Source organism: Xenopus laevis, chromosome 8L (genome assembly GCF_017654675.1).
Source record: "Xenopus laevis strain J_2021 chromosome 8L, Xenopus_laevis_v10.1, whole genome shotgun sequence".
Taxonomy (NCBI): domain Eukaryota; kingdom Metazoa; phylum Chordata; class Amphibia; order Anura; family Pipidae; genus Xenopus; species Xenopus laevis.
The window spans coordinates 11,658,351-11,675,476 of record NC_054385.1 but is presented as its reverse complement, the minus strand read 5'-3'; the positions used below and the strand labels follow the sequence as shown (position 1 = coordinate 11,675,476).

General features: G+C 43.6%; 2 protein-coding genes across 2 annotated transcripts in view; one reads left to right on the top strand and one right to left on the bottom strand.

Annotated features, from left to right (window-relative positions):
* The window catches only part of LOC108704496, a 91,359-nt gene that overhangs the window by 13,829 nt on the left and 60,404 nt on the right, over positions 1-17,126 (bottom strand). The window lies entirely within an intron of this gene.
* fam102a.L (family with sequence similarity 102 member A L homeolog) overlaps positions 12,431-17,126 on the top strand; it is a 36,223-nt gene continuing 31,527 nt past the window's right edge. The window contains 1 exon segment of the mRNA NM_001092420.1: positions 12,431-13,040. Within this exon segment, the coding sequence (NP_001085889.1) occupies positions 12,895-13,040 (146 nt within the window). The 5' untranslated portion in view covers positions 12,431-12,894.

The window sequence follows — 17,126 nt, the reverse complement described above, 5'->3', positions numbered from 1 at the left end:
GCATACTGAAGTGTATTTAGAGAGAGGGTAAGTGGTGGTATGACTGCACAGAAGGATCAGCAATACACTGCCAAAGCTATTTACCTAAGCCAAACGCTCTGCTAACTTTGGTGTTTGTATGCTTTCAATGTTGGAAAGTTGAATGTTCTCATTCTCTTTGCTATTTGCAAGATTTGACTGTGCTTATTTGCTTCTCTCGTCTGTATCATCTAATTCACTTTATAATTGGCCTCTTCCATTTTTCCCATTAAAGCGCGCCACACACTCAGTCACATAAGACTTAAAGTTGTCATTTCTGGAATTTTATACGTGAGACTTTGCACAAGTTTTGCAACTCGCAGGCAGTGGAGGTGATCATTGCACACAGTAGACCCTTTCGTCCATATATAGAGTACACAAAGGAACTCTATACACTACGTAGGACTAAATCTGGTTCCTAATATCCTCACGGGACCTAGGTGGGGTTATTTCCGTCCCTTGCTTTTCTACTACCTTGCTTGGGTTACAATTGGGATCTACTAACACTTAAGGTCAAGGGCCCTTCTAGCTTATTAGTGAGAGGAGAAGGAAAGAGCGTGGTGTGTGAATAACTTAGCAAGTCCATGGCATAGGGCTCCGTGCGACTAATAAAGGGGTTGGGACAGAAAGAGTTATACGCCAGGATTAGGGTTTCTTGCAGTTTAATAACAGAACAGGAAACCAGTTGATTTGTCAGAGACGAAATTTGATCCATTCAGGGTTATCTTACTCAGCTTCAGGGAGAGGCATACTGCATTGATTGGTATATCCAATAGGCGTAGTTAGGGCAAGGGTTGCACCGGCCACATTCAGAAGGAAGAATTCTAGTGCACGGGCCTGGCCAACTTAAACTGCCTCTTCTGTGGCCGGGCTGACAAGCCATCCGCTAGAGTTTGGAGCCTTTCTCGCCTGCCTATACATTTGGGTAAAGAACGACCACGCTGCAAATTGGAGCCGTTTTTGAGGCGCTTCGTATTTGCCCGAAGTGGGCGATGGGACAGAGTAAGGCTCTCGGACAAGACGGTCGCGTGAAATATAAGCGGCGAAGTGTCGCATGTGGGCGCACCGCGTGGTTTTACTATTTTAGCAGGCGGAAGACAGGGAGGCAGGCTATTGTTTAGGGAGATTGTAGCCTCGCCGCATGAAGAGAGTGAATACTATATACTTAGCCAGTTGCGACCTCTTTGCACTATTAATCTCCCTGAATTCAGCGTGTTTGTTACCACGGAACTTCCCTTGAGCCACATGTTTAGTGAGGGAGACGACAATGCATCGGTAAGGGGTCCCTCTGTGGTTTGTTACTGCGAAAGGACCAGCAGGCGCCTGCCCTTTGTCTCTTCGCTCCTCATCTATATATTGTATGCTCTCCTAATGTAGACTATAACATATTATTAATCTCTGATGCTCTAACAAATAGGCGCGGTATAATATACACCGGAGGGTCTCTGTAAATAGAATAAGTTGATAATATATTGAGAAGGGACCATCTGCACGCGGGGGTATCTGCTGATCATACTGAAATGGCAAAAGGCTGACAGGCGAGGGTTTATTATACTCAGGTTTGAAGAGCTTCTCGTGCTTATTCCTCATTTTCGAATTAGATATTCAATAAAAGATCCTGGAGTAATGGTAAAATATACCCGCGCTCACTATTTGTGGGTCCTCTTAGGTGGGATTTGGAGTCAAACATTGATTAACACTAAAGCTTTGCAACATAGGGAAGCCACTTGGAATAAATTCACCAAGCGATAAGCAATCCTGTATGCACGACTGGATTCCACTCTTAGACAGTCACTGAGGCGGTTCGTCCACCTGTGATCCATATAACAAGCGCAAACAAATGGTTGCAGATGCAGGCTGAGTTATACAGGGTATACCATTCTGTAGCGACTAATTTTGCAAGATTTAGAAGCGAGAGGAGGAGGTAGGGGTTTTTTAGGGATGTAAGGTAATAGGGGTGCCTTGCACACCCCCCACCGTTTGGTGATACCTAGGGAATATAATGAATCCTATGAAAGTGGTTGGGGTTTGTGATTGGTGAAAGAAAGAAAAAATCATTGCTCCTGAGGCTTTGTGTGAATCCATTATAAAGTGCACACGGCATGCAGGCTGAGGGTTATAACCACGGAGAAATCTCTGGGAAGTACTCAAGTCTGTCATGTATTTGGATGGGAGGTGAATAATATGTTAGCCCCCACTTGTTGTTTGTTATAAGTGATATGGAGATACCATTAGTGGAGGGTTCTATGACCTCAGTGATAAGGCAGATACATAAAATGGCTGGCGGAGTTGAGTTCTCATACAGGGAATACTCTCGTAATGTGCTGATGAACTTGTTGTTAATTGATGAATTTGGGATTGGATCGGTGCAAGACCCTTAACTGGGTTGGAAAGTGATGGGAGTAAATTAGAAGTAACTTACTGTTAGAGTTCATGTGCTGGGGTGGCAGTGTCACAGTTGGCAGGGTGCTCACGCGTCGATTAGTAGCATGGCAAGTGTCCTAAGCAGCACTCATCTGTGGGCAATCATTCGTGAAGTGATACAGACTGTCAATACATGGTTTATTTAGTTAGTTGCAGCTAGGGACATAATTGGACTGGATTTAGCTATTATATATTTAGAGAAGTCTGAACAGGAACTACTACCGACAGAGGAATTCATCACGGGTTACGTTTTTCGCCTTTAAAACCAATATAGTTTAAAGTTTTTTTTCTTTTTGTGGGACGGGGAAGGAGATAGACGCCACAAGAATTATTGAAAAAAAAAAAAAAATTGGCACGCACAGCTATTTCTTCAAGTGTTTGCCACCACAGACCTTCAGATTTTTTTTTGAGAATTTTGTTCAGAGGTTCTAAACCTTTCCATGGGTGGTATATTTTATAAAAATACCACTTAGGGAAAAATCACGATTTTAATATACAAATAAAATAAACATGATTTCTCTTTGGTTATATTTTGATACTCTGGGCAATTCATAGGTTAGTTAAAGGGGGTTATTAAACCCCTATTAATGTTCATTCTTACCTCAGCACTTGTGAGTTGTGTGAAGTAGATTTCTATCCCTAGCTGAATAGCTGGAATATTGCACCATGGCAACAATGACCACGTTGTTTTTATTTTCTTTGGACTTTCACACAAGCCCACACAGATGACTTAAGGGGCATAACTTAGTGCGGTATGGACGTCTGCTCACTATCAGAAGCAGCTCAGGATTTGTGTGTTGCACACAGGATACATTGGGAGTATGTTTTGAGCTTCGTGGATATTAGTGGTCATCGACTACTAAGGATCTGTCTACAAATTCTGTTGCTCAGCATGCGTTTGTATGCTTCTCACACTGTCATATGTGTGCATGCCAAGTCATTAGACTCGTGTCACTCTTCACATTTGTAGAAGGGATGTGTGGTGTACTTACGGTATAGATCACTAGTGCAGCTCAGTGGGATAGATCATATACTACTATAGGCATTATATTTCATGTTGCCGCCGGAGTCCGTGGGAATTAGTCACCTCGGTTACAGTCGGCCCGTGAACGCTCGATAGAGTGGAAACAGGATAATATATTGCTGGCAGTACGCTTTTTTCTATTGCTATTCCTTCTACTGACTTGGCTTCAACAGTTCCCAAATGAAGTAGCAGTCTGTCTCGACACACTCGCGCTGGTGTGTTTTACCTCTTCTGCTTCTGGGTAAACCTTTTACTTTTGGTTAGGGTCAGGTCACGTTCGGTCAGGGAGATTAGGTGGGGGAGTTAGTCGCCCAAGCAGACGGGGCACAACTAAATTCTTCCGCTCTTGGCTGTCGAGGGTGACTAATCAGCCTTCCGGCAAATCCTGAGCTGTTCCGGTATTCGCCTCGATAGATCAGTCGCAACAAGTCCTTGTCCCCACATCGGATCCTATTCTTTTGTGTTCGACTTATTGAAAAAGGGGTTTGTGATCTTTGTGAGTTGGCCTCCCTGCCTCGGTCGGCATTTAAGATTCTGAGGGGGAGGCCTGCAGATTCGGGTTGGTTGGAGCATTAGTCCGCTCATTTTTCTAGCAAGAAAGAGGCACGCATTTGTTTAGGACTTGGGTGACTTAATTCCCATGTATCTGAGTCGTGCCTAACATCATAAAGGAAGCAGGGGCAGTCAGGCAGGGATTATACTGGGGGGAGGGATGGAGGTCGCGCCATTTTGGGTGATTTAAGTTGTGGGCGCACACTTTGACTTCCATTCTCTCATTGGTCCAAAAAGCAAACTCCAGAACTCTTGCGGTCGCACACCTGCTTCTGAAAATGTAAAGAATATAGCCGTGCTGGAAGCAGAAGAAAACTTGGCTTGGGACGACTTAGGAATTTTTGACGTCAGCACGCTCGGTCCGCACTTCTGACGCTGCGGCGTTTTCTCATATTAGGCTTGCTGGTGTGGAAAGAGAGTTTGGGGAGATTCCTCGTCGATTCCTCAGAATGTAATATGGGCCTGCCCTGTACTGTCGTTTCACAGGCAAGTGCACTTTGATTACGGTCGGAACTGCTTGGTTGCCGCATAGACGCTAAGAATTTCGGCGGGACTCACGAGAGCTAGGCCTTATAGACTGTTAGAGAAATATTTATTAACCATGTTTCGGATCCTGATCGTGAGAGACCAACGATCTGCGCGTCTTAGTCAAATCGATCGTTTACGATTTCCGTATCGAATCTACTGAATCTTACTAAAAGAGGGCAATCTTTAACCAGGAAACAAGGCGGAAGTTTCTGCTGGATTCGGGCTCGCAAACATGACGATAAGAGTTAGGGCATGTCGTCTACCTTGGGTTTCCGACTCACAGATTGATTAAGTGTCCTCTCTTTATGTGGTCCGACAGCTGGTCCGCGTCATTTATATAGTCCAGCAGATGTGGCCGCACTTAAAAGATCGTAGATGTACGTAGTCGTTCGAATACCACTAACCGGCACGATAATTTCGATTCAGGATGGGCGCTCAGGCCGCTTCCTAAAATCGGGTCGTTCGGTCAAAGACGAATGTCGTGTCTATTCAATGGGGGACCTTGGGTAGCGCTATCTCACTTCGATTATGGCTGAGATGGGTGGGTGCCCTGAGCGGGCTATGAATGTGGCGTTTTACGCAAGGAAAGCGTCCACGACTAGGACGTTTATGCCTTCATTATGTGTTATTGGTTCTCTACATTGCACTTTCTAGTTCTTGGCTCCCTGCCTGAATGTGCTTATTGGGTGGGCATCCAGCCAAGTTGGGCCAGAGATGGAAATGGGACATTAGTATGTATAGTGTGCATCCACTTAGCTAAGCTCGGGCCTCTGTGGGATAGCAGATGAGGACAGGAATATAATTGAGAAGGGCAACGTGACTGAAATATATATACTGGGAAGGGCAAATATTTTACTTTCTTTTTGGCTTTGGGACACTATTCACCAACTTAGTGCGTGGGGCGATCTGATTTACGAGACAAACTCAGGCGGCTTTAGACAGGACATTTTTGGAAGCCGGCTTCCGCTACTCACGACCTTTTGCCACTCTAGGGACAGCGATCAGTAATTGTAGCTATGTATAGATGTCACACACACACACATACACACTGCTCTTAAGATGATGTTCACCATTGTATTTTAAGTTCACATTTAAATTGGGTTTGTGGGCGCGGACCTATTTCCTTGCACATCTCTGCCTCTCTGTGATTAGAAGGTAATCGTATTTAGCAGAGTCCGATTTTTATATCAATGACGCAAAAATTTGCACACATTTTTGGGACTTCTGGTCGATTCTCTTAGTATTTCATGTGTCCAACTTTTATTATGACTGTTGTTATCTCGGATGGCCAAACTTTGGTATTATGCTTAACTTTTTATTCACTGAGTAGTCTGCTCGGAGTTTTTGCACTTTCACAAGTCGCTAGGTTGAGGCGTAGTCGGCTCAAATCGAGATGACCTGCTATTGCAACTTTACTCAGCGAGGTTGATATTTTGGTAAGGATATTCGAGACTAGGAATGGATACGGCTCGGTGTATCGTCTCGCACTCACGCACACGGATGGGAATGGATTGGGAAAAGTATTAGCAAATCAATTCGGTCAAAATAGGAAATACAGAAATACGAGATTTTTGTCCCCATAGCTAATTTCCCATTCGGAAGCAATTTGTTTCTTTTTAGAATTTCGGGAGTTTATGCTAGCTGGACCCCACATTTTTCGTTAGAAGGGCTAGTTATAATATAGTTCAGCGAAGAGAAGGTCCGGCAAGATTACGGAAATTTTTTAAATCAAGGAGACGATTGTTATATAAATTAACCTAACGTACAAATATACGACTCGCGAAGGCCCTAGAATTAAAGGTTGTTAAAGCGCCTTAGTTTAGAACATTATAAGGAGATAGAGCACACACGCACATTTGAATATTGCTTTCTAGGACCAGTTTCGCTCACTTCATATTTATCTAACTATACTGAGACTCTATTTATGAAATGTAGTCTTACACAAGTGATCCCTGGGCACCAAATTTAAGTAAAGGGGGCAAAATGTTTCACCAGCAAAACCATGTTTACATATCACATCAAGCATATGAACAATAAATAACATACAACAAAACAGTAGGTTTGGGCAAGATTCACTATAAACTGGTATACTATCAATTGTTGTTATAAGTTGCAAGAATGGGTTACAAATCATCTCCCCTATATCAGTTACTCGTTATTAATATATTTAGGGTGCCCTTTCCTATTAACTGTATGCATTTTGATCTCACATATATAATATTGCAACGCTTCAATAGAATGCTGCTGATTAGGTCAGAGATGTTAGATAATTCTGACGATATCAGACTTTTACTAATGGATTTTTTCTCCCTATTCTCCATTTGACTTATTTGTGGAGTGTATGCAGCATAGAAGGGACCAACACAACATGTGCTCCTAAAAAGGTTACACACAAGTTTACTTTGTTTGTTATACTCATTAGGTTGGTAACCCCTTGTTGGATCTCTCACTTGTTTCGCTCTCGTCCTCTATGGTCAGAGATTCGATGTTCTTATAAGATTCATGCATCGCATGTGCCTAGTTCACATAAATGTCGCAGGTCTCTTGTGATATGTGTGGACTCCATATTATATGTGTTTAGCTAGGATAGGGTGAATCTTTGGACCTGTTAGCAAACCCAGAATATTGACTGAGAAATTGCTAGACTCTCGGAAGAGCTTGCTGATTTTATGACAAACCTCACAAAATGTGTCAACATTTCCATAACAACTCCTAATTATAAGGTTTGAAAACCAACATTGCACAATGGTCTCTTGAGAATAAATTATCAACTCTATAACTCCATATGAACAGATTTAATATTTAAAAGTTGAGCAATTTTCATCTTATATAAGGAATAGGTCAGGTAAGAGCCGGTTGGCTGCGCAATCCAGCCATGGTTGTTTCGAGGGTATCCTCTTCTTCTGTTAACATCATGCTTCGCAACTAGGCACTACAGTATACAACAAATATTGAAACAACTGAAACGGCATTTTACTTAGACCTCACAATCCTGTTATTTTCTTGCTTGTAAGACTACAGCATGGCGGATGGATAGTGCATCAGAGTGGTTCTACACATATATAGAAAGGGCTCATGACAGGTTTGCCGCGGATAGCAATGGGACTTGGGATGAGCGCGGAACGCTCTTTTAAAAAAAACTAACTTGTATTCAATGCGCCTGCGTCATATCCCAGTGTTTGGAGACTCAAATATGGATGTGGCTCTGGAGTTAGCAAGCGGCGCAGCAAAAAAAAACAATTATTTCGGGTGTCACCACGCACATAGATGGCCTAGGGCCTTGATAGGACAGTTTACAAAACCCATCATGGGCTGGTGTTGAAAGATTCGCTTTCTAATATTTGCGTCTTCCACCATATAGTGTGTACTTTAGACTTAACTGACAATAAGCAGATTCCAGACCTGCGGGGCTCTTTGTCCTCTGAGTGGACGCATATATATAGCCACATAAGTTGTAAAGCCAATGACGCCCAGGGACTTTGGGAGAGTCGCCATGTGAAAAACACCCATTGGATTTAAAGGGGATTGGGGTTCACCTTTTTAAACGTTTGAGGTGGAGTGTAGAGAGGGGATAGTGTGTGGGAGGCGAACTTTTGCCAATTTGGTTTTCAATTGGTTGGCGGTGGTTTTGAGGGTGTCCAATTGGCCAAAAGCAAGATCTCTTAGTACGGCTGTAACAATATCCTAGGGGTATGCTCGTTTCACCACAAAACGGTCCCCCCCCCGCATCCACACGCTATTTCGGACAAATGTGTATTGTTTGTGCCATTTGGTCCACAGTGCGCGGAAACATTTTTTTATGTCTCACAGATAGTGTGTCCTATGTGAAGTTGGTAGGGCTTCTAACAATAAACCAGCGTTGGTGCAACCTCCCCAAACCCCATGCACGCCACCAATATCTTCCAACTAGGGGCCACCCCAAAAACCATTTAAGCCAGGGGCACCGACAACTACATGCACATTAGAGTAACGCAGAGGGGGACGCACGGATGATACTCATGAATAAGTGTGGCGTTATTCTTTATCAACCATACATATAGTATATGCATAATACTTTAAGTATCTGTATTTCCTTTTTACATTGCTATAGTACTTACAGATCATGACATTATTATTTCCTTCTATTTAGCCTGTTCTCGATATGAATTCAGGTTGTGTTAATGACCATATAAGATGTAGGCCAGAAAGGTGGTTAGTTTTCAGTGCAGGACCATGAGGCACTCTTGACGAACATGTGCGCGCACACTGTGTGGGAAGTGTTATTCGCCACGTAGAGTGTATATACGTGCATAATAAGTTCTGTATGGGCCAGAAAATACGCACTCAACTATAGATAACAAAATAATAAGAGAGAGATTAAAGAGTGACATCAGCGGGGAGACCATAGGTTGATGAGAAGTATTGAGCACCTGTCTCAGCAGAGATCATAGGTCTAGATCTACGCTCATTTCATTATCTGTGGGGAAACACTATGATACTTATACCCAGACGGATGCATAGCATGTACCTCACGACCGACTAGTTGTTTAATTGTCTGCAAAAGATGCGCATCAAGATGACATATTGCAAATCTGCACTGTCGTTGCGCTTGCTTCTTTCTTGTCTCAGAAGTACGTGCCCTCCGAAGTTTTCCTTGTTGAGGCCATCTTTCTAGGCCACTTTTTTAAAACTCGAATTCACTTCTGAGTTGCTCCAACCCTCGGCTGGCGTATTTTACTCTCAGGCGCAGCAGGTGGATAGTTGGCCACGTTTAGTAGAAGCAGGGAGGTACTCAGGTTGTACCGCAAATAGACAGCTCAGGAATAGATCATCTGTTACTAATGCACTGGGCGACTCTAACATTTCGCTACTTTCGTATTCACAGCCTGTCGCTAAGCTTGCGGTTCTTCTCGTTACTCTTAGGGTTATCGTGTATGTGCCCAGCTGGGGGCATCACGTGCCTTCTATCAGCATCTCTATCTCGAATCTAGTTCTCTATATTTTCCTGTCAGCTCAAGTTTACTTATTTTTTAGGCAGTTTTACTATGTATGCTGATGTTGCTATAACACATGCTTCACCGCAGTTTGTTTCCTAATGTTAGAACTCACACAGCTCAATAATTCAGTTGTTGTCGCTGTCCAGTCGTCTCTTATAGACAGTGCGTGGCTCTTATGGGAAAGATTAGGTCAGAAGAGCGTAGACATTGTTATAGGACACTAGCATCATCTTTGGGGATTCTATTGGTTGGACTTTCTAGTTTAACATATAGTATAGAGGTAGGTTGCAGTTATTGCTCATTACTTTGTGATGTTGGGCTAGACAAGATCTCGGCTTTTCCGGGCTTTCCTGCGATGACTACAACGCTCGCTTGCACGATCCAACGACGTAGGCTTTCGTGCTCATAATTTGTTTCCGATATACCATAGTAATTGGTCCCTCTGCCAATTGATTGTGATGTTTTGCAGCCCATGGCACTTTAACTATATTAATTTATTTTTACTTCATTTGACAATCTCTTATAAATAATCTTACATGAATCTCTCTTGACGTTATATCTATATAATGTGTGGAACCAGCCCTGCTGAGTTTCACACAAGTTAGATTGAAGGGTCCGAAAGCTCATACATCTTGCTGCATAACCGCGCATCTAATCAACTAGCCTAATATATAGTCAAGATGCCCTCTAGTATATAAAGGTGCTTTAATCATGAGATAGCTATGCTGATAGCCTAATCTTGACAATATTTTCTAATGAACGCCTATGATAGACACCTTTTTTGCCATAGTCTATGTCTCAAATTGTACTTTCTACTCTACTCCTCGCCCCCAATCTCAGTTACATCCACTCGCTCTCTACCACTCTGATTTTAGCCCTCAAGAATTGTCGTGCCACCTGTTTGTTTTAACTGTGTCAATGTATATACTAGCGGTAGTAGGGAGATAAAAATACTTTGCACTGGGGGAGCACGGTCTAGCTTGGCTACACCAAGGTCTAGATATTGCTGTGCTAACCATAGATAGCAAGACGACCTAATTGGCACTTATGAGAGACGGTTGTCCTTATGACATGTGATGAAAATGAGAGACTGAAATAAATAACCAGATCCTTGCACCAATTAAGGGAACACACTTTCAGGACCTGTTGGTACAGTAAAAAAAACGTTGGTATACCAAATTTGCAAAATTGTCTCAGAAATATCACCTCTCTATTTATGTATAGTTGATAAGAACACAACGTGGAGATGTGGGAGAGATGTGTCACCTCTTCTCCGGGCGACTAATCTGCCTGGACTGCCTTCCCGCCAGGTAGAATCTAAATCGCTGGCGGGATGGCAATGGGAGCGCTTGTTTTCCGAAGTTGCCCAAAGTTGCCTCACGAGGAAAATGAAGTGCCATCCTGCCAGCGATTTAAATTGTAGCCGGCAGGAAGGCATTGCAGGGAGATTAGTCGCCCGCAGAAGAAACAATTTGTCGCTGGGCGATTATTCTCCCCCCGAATCTCCATATGTGTCTCTGCCCTAAAGGGGTGGTTAACTTTTTGTTACAGAATGGCTAATTCTAAGCAGCTTTTCAATTGACCTTCATTTTTTTTCTTTTCTACAGTTGTTGAATTATTTGCATTCTTCTTCTTCTGACTCTTTGTTCCAGCTTTCAAATGGGGGGTCACTGACCCCCTCTAAAAAACAAATGCTCTGTAAAGCTGGCCATACATGGGGAAGATCCGCTCGTTTGGCGACATTGCCAAACAAACGGATCTTTCCCATTTATGCCCACCTTGAGGTGGGCTATATCCAGCTGATCCGATCGTGGGCCCTAGGGCCCAACAATCGGGTCCTAATGAGGAAAAAAACGGGCAGTCAGTTTGCATCAAAGTACCAATGCGTTCCTCGATCCGATGGGATTTTTTAGCCTGTATCAATCAGAGAAGCCAGAGGGTGCCATACACTGGGCAATTAGCTGCCAAAGTGGCCATACACTGAAAGATCCACTCGTTTGGCGATGTCACCAAACGAGCGGATCTCTCCCTAATATGCCCACCTTGAGGTGGCCGATATCAGGCTGATCCGATCGTAGGCCCTGGGGCCCAACACTTGGATCATAACGAAGGGTAAACGTGCGGTCGGATCGCGGGTAATGTGGACCCTAGCAACCAGATTGCTAAAATTGCAAACAATAGAAATATATAGAAAATGATAACCAACTGCAACCTGTTTCAGAATATCACTCTCTACATCATACTGAAAGCTCTGTCGTGGTCTGTAATCCGCTCACAGATACGCTGCCCCATGTGGGTGTTGTGAACGATTATCCCTTTCTGTTCTCTTTTGCTACAACAGAAGTCCGTTTTTCTCTGGCATTTACAGATATCTATCTGCATTGCAATTCATGCAATTCAAGGTTATGGCCGGGGGAGTACATATAGCCTGTGCAGCAGCTGCAGCTTCTGGGGGGTCCTCTGGGGTATACAAATGATTTATAAAATAATAATACAATAAATGATTGATGATAGCTCTGCAGCGTCCGTGTTCATTGTGTGCATGTTGGGGGTGAGGAATATATTCTGCCATGTTGCATCCACATATCAGAAGGCATGAAACGCGTAAGGCTGCTCTGGTTTGTACTGTAGGAGCGCAGAGCTGATTTGGTGTATCCAGGCAGCGATTGGCTTTTGTCTTGCCAACAAATTGTCTGTTTATTTCTCCCCCTCTCTCAGACACTGATGTGTTTGTTTTGTTCCAGCTATTGGTGATGATGAGGACGACAATGATGATGATGATGATTCGTTGCTGAGAAGGCTGCTGGAACCTGAGTCCTGCTCTTCTCTCCTCCCCCCACTCCGCCTCCTACAGAGCCTGGTAGAGGAGGAGTCTTCCCCAGCTCAGTGTTGGTTCAGATTGCTGCTGCTCACTGGCTGAGCTATAACAGCTACAGGAAGGACAGGCAAGAGAACGGTCTCCCCAGAAGAGTCTATACGTCCCCCCACTACTGAGAGACCAGCAACATACGATACCCCATGAGCCTGCTCTGGACTTGAACAAGAGGAGTCACCCCTCGATAGTGAGTTTTGGAGACCCCCCATCTCTGCTGGTTTGGAGCGTGAGGGTCCACTCCTTCTACCCCTGGAGATGCTCCAAAGGTTCTCCCTCTCCTCAGTGAAACCGTGTGGCATCCGTTCCCGAGGGAGGGCCGGCCATCCCAGGCACAGATACATAGACGTTGACAGAAGATAAAAGATCCGAAAATTCTGTAGTTTCTCAGAGAGAAAGGTTCTCCCCCAACCCCCAGCTTTCACCGTCCCATCTGCTTTCTCTTAAGCCAGCAACACCTTGAGAATTTCTTTCACTTGCTGGTGGTGGTGGGGTCACTCATGGCTTTTCTGACCAAGAAGAAGAAATTTAAATTCCAGACCAGCTTTAACCTGGAGGAGCTGACGGCCGTCCCGTTCGTGAACGGGGTCCTGTTCTGCAAAGTCAGGCTGTTGGATGGAGGAGACTTTGTCAGCCAGTCCAGTAGGTAAGCAAAAACGTAACTACCCTCTTTTGGGCACGGACGCGCGGTCTCCTTATGGCGTTTAGTGTGTCGCGGTCTCTTGCGGGACCTGGTGCCCCCTGCTCCCCCCGTAGTTACGCCGTTGTAGGTGAGTAGAAATAATTGGCCATCAGGTAACCACAGCACTTACTATAGACATTATAGAAACAGTAACACCTAAAATATAATGTACTGTTGGTACTGTTGTGCTGCACTGGAAAAACTTCAGAAAGACTACTATAGTTTATATAAACAAGCTGCGGTGTAGCCATGGGGGCAGCCAATCATAGCTGAAAAAGGATAAAAGGCACAGGATACTCAGCAGATAACTGATAAGCTCTGTAGCATACAATGGGATTCTTCAGAACTTATCTATCTACTGTGTATCCTGTGCTTGAATGGCTGCCCCCATGTCTACACAGCAGCTTTTTTATATAAACTGTAGTAGTACTTATCTGTTATCTACTGTGTATCCTGTGTTTGAATGGCTGTCCCCTTGGCTACACAGCAGCTTGTTTATATAAACTATAATAGTACTTATCCGTTATCTACTGTGTATCCTGTGTTTGAATGGCTGGCTCCATGGCTACACAGCAGCTTGTTTATATGAATTATAGTAGTACTTATCTGTTATCTACTGTGTATCCTGTGCTTGAATGGCTGCCCCCATGGCTACACAACAGCTTGTTTATATAAACTATACTAGTACTTATCTGTTATCTACTGTGTAAGCCCCCATGGCTTGTTTTTAAATAAACTATAGTAGTGTTTCTGAAGGAAACACACCCATTCTCCTACTTTGGGGCAACAGTGCATTATATTGTCATTCCGTTAAAACACTTTAATTTTTTTAGTGTTACTGTTCCTTTAACTGAAGGCTGCCCCGAGTATATGAGTGGTCACTGCCAGTTTGACAGTCGGGGTAAACAAACAAACTCAAACCTACCTACATGCTAATGAGGGGGGGGGGGTAAACAAATTGCAGGAGGGACTGATTGAACACATTACATCCAATAACTTCTCCTTTAGACGTTAAATTTATCTGCAACAGCCGCCCATTGTATTCACCTTTTACTGCTTTATTGTACTAACTGCCGACTGTACAGAAGAAACGTCGGTCTGATGTGGCACAGAGGGAAGAGAAACTCAAACCTCTATAGATTGCTATCAGTAGGTGCGGGAACATCATTTAACCCCTTAACACCTTACCACATGCTCAGCTAGTGCATTTGTTGCCTCTTTTCTGTCAAACTGCCCAAGAGGTGCCTCCCCTGTTAAAGCACCTTGTCACGAGCCCTATGTAAATTTCCATGACGAGATCCTGAACATGTCAGTTCTACCTGTGTTTATACAGTTGAGACCGGTGCTGACTTCTAGTCTTAACCTGTCCCCTTTTTGCATTCCTCACAAAACAGCAGCCCTCTGCCATCCTTCTTTTCGGTTTTCAATTAATTTATTAAAAGGGTGGTTGGCCTTTAAATTAATGTTTAGTATATTATACATTGGCTAACTCTAAGCAACTTTTTCATTGGCCGTGATTTTTTATATTTTTTTGAGGTATTTGCCTTCTTCTGACTCTTTCCAGCTTTCAAATGGGGGTCATCTAAAAACAAATGCTCTGTAAAGGTGGCCATACACTGAGAGATCCACTAGTTTGGCGAAACGAGCAGATCTCTCCCCGATATGCCCACCTTGAGGTTGGTGATATTGGGCTGATCCCATCGTTGTGCCCTCATAACGACGTGAGACCACATCAATAAACAGATGCGGCCGCGGTACGACTAATGAAAGTGCCGTACGCAAATGAAAGTGATTTAACTGAATGACAATATAAAGCCCAATCCGACTTTCGCCAAATATCGATCAGGAAAGTACGTCGGTGGGTCCCATACACGGGCCAATAAGCTGCCGACTCGGTCTGTCGGCAGCTTTTATCGGCCCGTGTATGGCCACCTTTAGTCTGCTAATTTATTGTTATTGCATATTCCAGTCTCTTATTCAAATGAATGCGTGGTTGCTAGGGTCATTTGGACCCTAGAAACCAGATGCCTGAAATTACAAACTAGAGAACTGCTGAATAATAAGCTAAATAACTCAAAAACCACAAATAATAAAAAATTATAACCAATTGCTTATTGTTTCAGAACATCCCTCTCTACATTACACTAAGGGGGTTATTTATCAAGGTCCGAATATCCAAACCAAGAATATTTTGTAGTTTTCGGAGCGAAAGAAAAAAAACGAAGAATTTTTTCGAGATTTATTAAAGTCTGATGGTCCGAAACCCCGACCTAAAAGCTCTTGAGGTCCTGTATAAGTCAATGGGGAAGGTTCCAGTGACTGTGCTGATGTCCATACCGATACCCAGTCCCGAATGGACCCTATTAATGGAAAAAAGCCAGAAAAAAATAGGTTCGGGCAAAGTTCGGAGCTTTCCCCGAAAACTCTGTATTGCTCGGGAGTTTTGCACAAAAATTCATTGTTTTTTGGGCAGAAACCCCGAAATCATTGGATATCGGTATGGACATCAGCGCAGACACTGGGACCTTCCCCATTGACTTAAGCAGGACCTCAAGAGCTTTTAGATGCCGGGGTTTCGGATTCTGAGTTTTTAGACCATCGAACTTTAATAAATCTCGACAAATTCATAGTTTTTTTTTCCCTCTGAAAACTACGAATTATTCGAGGTTCGAATATTTGGAGCTTGATAAATAATGTTTAATTTTTTTATTGGAAAGTTGCCCAGAATGACAAAACTAAAGGAAATTGGATTATGGGTTGCCGTGCATTATAGAAAGGGCCACGCTACATTAGTTCGGAATTGTGTGATTGCATAGCCTGCGCTTTTCTATGTGGGATTTAACCCCTGGGCCGCAAGAATGAAAGTCATTTTTAGCCTCAGTATATCTTTAGGTAAATGCGTGGGTGCTGCCGTATTGTACAAAATGCAGTGTGTCGGTAAAGCTAGTGTGCAGAGAAACTCTTTCTCTGTGTATTTGTATTTATACATGTGGGCTGGTCTGTTGTGTTGTTTCCCTTAGACAGTACAGTAGTTTATTTTGTACACAGAACATTCCTTCATTATTTAACTGTATTTATATATGAGCAGCTGCTTATTCCTTTAGTAGTGTGACATGGTGCCAGACGTGCATGCACAAAAATGTCCAGAATGCTGGGGACCTGGGATATTCTGGATAACGGATCTTTCCGTAATTCGGATCTTCATACCTTATATATAAACATTAAATAAAGCCAATAGGCTGGTTTTGCTTCAAATAAGGGTTAACTATATCTTAGTTGGGATCAAGTACAAGTGACTTTTTTATTTTTACAGAAAAAAAGGAAATCATTTTTAAAAATGTGTATTATTTGGATAAAATGGAGTCTATGGGAGACGGCCTTTCAGTAATTTGGATCTTTCTGGATAACGGGTTTCCAGGTAATGGATCCAATACCTGTAGAGATGTGATATATATATGAGCTGCTTATCTTTGCTGAGATATTCTTTATACCTTTATAGTCTTTATAGTCTTTCACTGCTTCTAATACACTGGGCCTCCTAGGCCCCATCAGAGAGGACCTGATATCAAAGGCCCAGTCTTACAGCAATTAGTTGTATATTACATAGTCTTGCAGTGGGAATAAGAATAGAGGCCTAAGCCCACTAGAGCCTGAGCCCACTAGAGCCTGAGCTTACTAGAGTCTGAGCCCACTAGAGTCTGAGCCCACTAGAGCCAGAGCCCACTAGAGTCTGAGCCCACTAGAGCCTGAGCCCGCTAGAGCCTGAGCCCACTCGAGCCTGAGCCCCCTCGAGCCTGAGCCCCCTCGAGCCTGAGCCCGCTAGAGTCTGAGCCCACTAGAGCCTGAGCCCACTAGAGCCTGAGCCCACTAGAGCCTGAGCCCACTAGAGTCTTGAGCCCACTAAAACCTAAGTCCACTAGAGTCTGAGCCCACTAGAGTCTGAGCCCACTAGAGTCTGAGCCCACTAGAGTCTGAGCCCACTAGAGTCTGAGCCCACTAGAGCCTAAGCCCACTAGAGTCTGAGCCCACTAGAGTCTAAACCCACTAGAG